This window comes from Colobus angolensis, unplaced genomic scaffold (genome assembly GCF_000951035.1).
Source record: "Colobus angolensis palliatus isolate OR3802 unplaced genomic scaffold, Cang.pa_1.0 Scaffold18, whole genome shotgun sequence".
NCBI classification, from domain to species: domain Eukaryota; kingdom Metazoa; phylum Chordata; class Mammalia; order Primates; family Cercopithecidae; genus Colobus; species Colobus angolensis.
In genome coordinates, this window is record NW_012114932.1 from 3338945 (window position 1) to 3341716 (window position 2772).

The 2772-nt window shown below is 45.1% G+C and overlaps 1 protein-coding gene across 2 annotated transcripts in view; it reads left to right on the top strand.

Moving 5' to 3' along the window:
- SLC25A20 (solute carrier family 25 (carnitine/acylcarnitine translocase), member 20) overlaps positions 1 to 2772 on the top strand; it is a 56997-nt gene that overhangs the window by 21458 nt on the left and 32767 nt on the right. For both annotated transcript variants that reach the window (XM_011939130.1, XM_011939129.1), the window contains exon 3: positions 2365 to 2492. In XM_011939130.1, the coding sequence (XP_011794520.1) occupies positions 2365 to 2492 (128 nt within the window). The remainder of the gene's footprint in view (positions 1 to 2364; positions 2493 to 2772) is intronic.

Here is a 2772-nt window from a genome sequence, read left to right on the forward strand (position 1 = left end):
CAGGATGGTCTCGATCTCCTGACCTCGTGATCCGCCCGTCTTGGCCTCCCAAAGTGCTGGGATTACAGGCTTGAGCCACCGCGCCCGGCCCACTCTTTGTGGTTTAATCCAATTTACCATTTTCATGATTACAACTTTATATATATTTTTTCTCTTAATTAAGTATGAAGTATGATGTGCATTCCATTCCTTGTGTAACTTTTTGTTTCCCTTGGGATTGGGTTAATAATTGTGTTAAATCTTTTGTTTGTTTGTCTTTGAATCACTGTCTCTGTCATTCTGTACCCTAAATGCTCTGTAGTGTACCTTTCTGTTTGGTTTGCTACACACTGCCTAAGGAGTTATTTTCTGTTGTTCTAGTGTGTGTTGTTTCGTTCTGTTTTAGTTTTAGTTTAATTTTGTTTTTTTGAGATGGAGTTTTGCTGTGTTGCCAGGCTGGAGTGCAGTGGCACAATCTCGGCTCACTGCAACCTTTGCCTCCCAGGTTCAAGCGATTCTCATGCCTCAGCTCCTGAGTAGCTGGGATTACAGGCATGTACCACCACACACAGCTAATGTTTGTATTTTTAGTAGAGACGGGGTTTCACCATGTTGGCCAGGATGATCTTGGTCTCCTAACCTCGTGATATGCCTTCCTTGGCCTCCCAAAGTGCTGGCATTACAGGCGTGAGCTACTGCACCCGGCCTTGTTCTGTTTTTCTTGCAAACATCACTTTTGGAGTCCTGTACTCCGCTGTGGACTGACTGTTTCCCAGGTCCACCGCACCCAGTGCCATCCTAGAAACCCGCTTCATCTCTCTTGGACTGGCCCCCTGGTCTCCCAGGTCCTGAATCTTCCTCCTTGTTTACTACCTTGTTTGGTAGGGTATTTGTGTATTTGTCTGTCTGTCTAATTATTTATTGGTTACTATATAATTCACTTTCTTTTTTTCTTTTCCTGGAGATGGGGTCTCACTCTGTCACCCAGGGTGGAGTACAACGGCAAGATCATAGCTCACTGCAGACTTGAACTTCTTGGCTCAAGTTATTCTCCTAACTCAGCCTTCTGACTACCTAGGACTACAGGCACACACCACCATGTTTGGCTAACTTTTATTTTGTATTTGTTTTTGTAGAGACACAGTCTTGCTATGCTGCCCAGGCTCAGCTTCCCTTTCATTACTAAACTGTACTAGTGAAAATTGATGTGCAGTTCTAACAAAATTCTCATCTTAATACCTAGAAAATTTAAAACATTTCCTTAATCACTTGTAATCTTACCCCAAAGAAGGTAGATCACATCGTGTATCCTGTTTTGTAGCCTTTTTTTAACTTAATAATCTCTTCTCATGTTATAATGTGATTTATAGAGTTTATAATTTATCTCCTATTTGTCAGCTTTTGTTTTTTTCCCCAAAATTTTGGTACCTTATAAATGCCTGAGGTTATTTTTACACCTCTGAGTATTTCCCTAGAGTAAATTCCTTGCAATAGATTTTCCACACAAAAAAATTTCCAGGTGAAAGAGTATGCTACATATTGGCAGATTGCTGGCCGGGTGCAGTGGCTCACGCCTATAATCCCAGCACTTTAATAGGCCAAGGCAGGAGGATCACTTGAGCCCAGGAGTTCGAGACCAGTTTGGGCAACATGGCAAAACCCTGTCTCTACAAAAAATAGAAAAATTAGCTGGTCATGGTGACGCACGCCTATAGTCCCAGCTACTTGGGAGGCTGAGATGGGAGGATCACTTGAGCCCAGGGGATCAAGGCTGTGATGAGCTGTGATTGCACCACTGCATCCCAGCCTGGGTGACAGAGTGAGACCCTGTCTGAAAAAAAAATCCCCCAAAACAAAAACAGATTGCCTTTGAGAATGGAAACTGCCTTCAGTTTCTCCAGCAATACATAATAGGATAATTATTTCTGATAAATGTGGGAGATATTCTTCCATTTAAAGTTCTCCTTGTGGCCGGGTGCAGTGGCTCACGCCTGTAATCCCAGCACTTTGGGAGGCCGAGGCGGGCAGATCACCAGGTCAGGAGATCAAGACCATCCTGGCTAACACAGTGAAACCCTGTCTCTACTAAGAAAATACAAAAATTAGCTGGGCGTGGTGGCAGGTGCCTCAGGAGGCTGAGGCAGGAGAATGGCATGATCCCAGGAGGTGAAGCCTGCAGTGAGCCAAGATCATGCCACTGCACATCCAGCCTGGGCGACAGAGCGAGACTCTGTCTCAAAAAAATAAAAAATAAAGATAAAGTTCTGCTTGCTTCAAGAAGAGGTGAAGGAAGCCACAGGTTAGAGGACACACTGCTTTCCTCTTTCAGTGATTTAAAAGGTGGTGGTGTCTGTAAACAGCTTCTGCTTCTGTGATTCCTTGCAGGGCATCAGGGGGCTATATCGGGGAATGGCTGCCCCTATCATCGGGGTCACTCCCATGTTTGCTGTGTGCTTCTTTGGGTTTGGTTTGGGGAAGAAACTACAACAGAAACACCCAGAAGATGTGCTCAGGTGAGTACTTACAGGTCAGGAGCACTCGCTGTTCTGCCTGGTAGTGTGACATGGGTTAAATTAAAGAAACTTGGGCAGGGCACGGTGGCTCACACCTGTATTCCTAGCACTTTGGGAGACTGAGGCGGGTAACCTGAGGTCAGGAGTTCGAGTCCAGCTTGGCCAACATGGCAAAACCTTGTCTCTACTAAAAATACAAAAAAATTAGCTGGGCACTGTGGCGGGCGCCTGTAATCCTAGCTACTTGGGAGGCTGAGGCAGGAGAATCGCTTGAACCTGG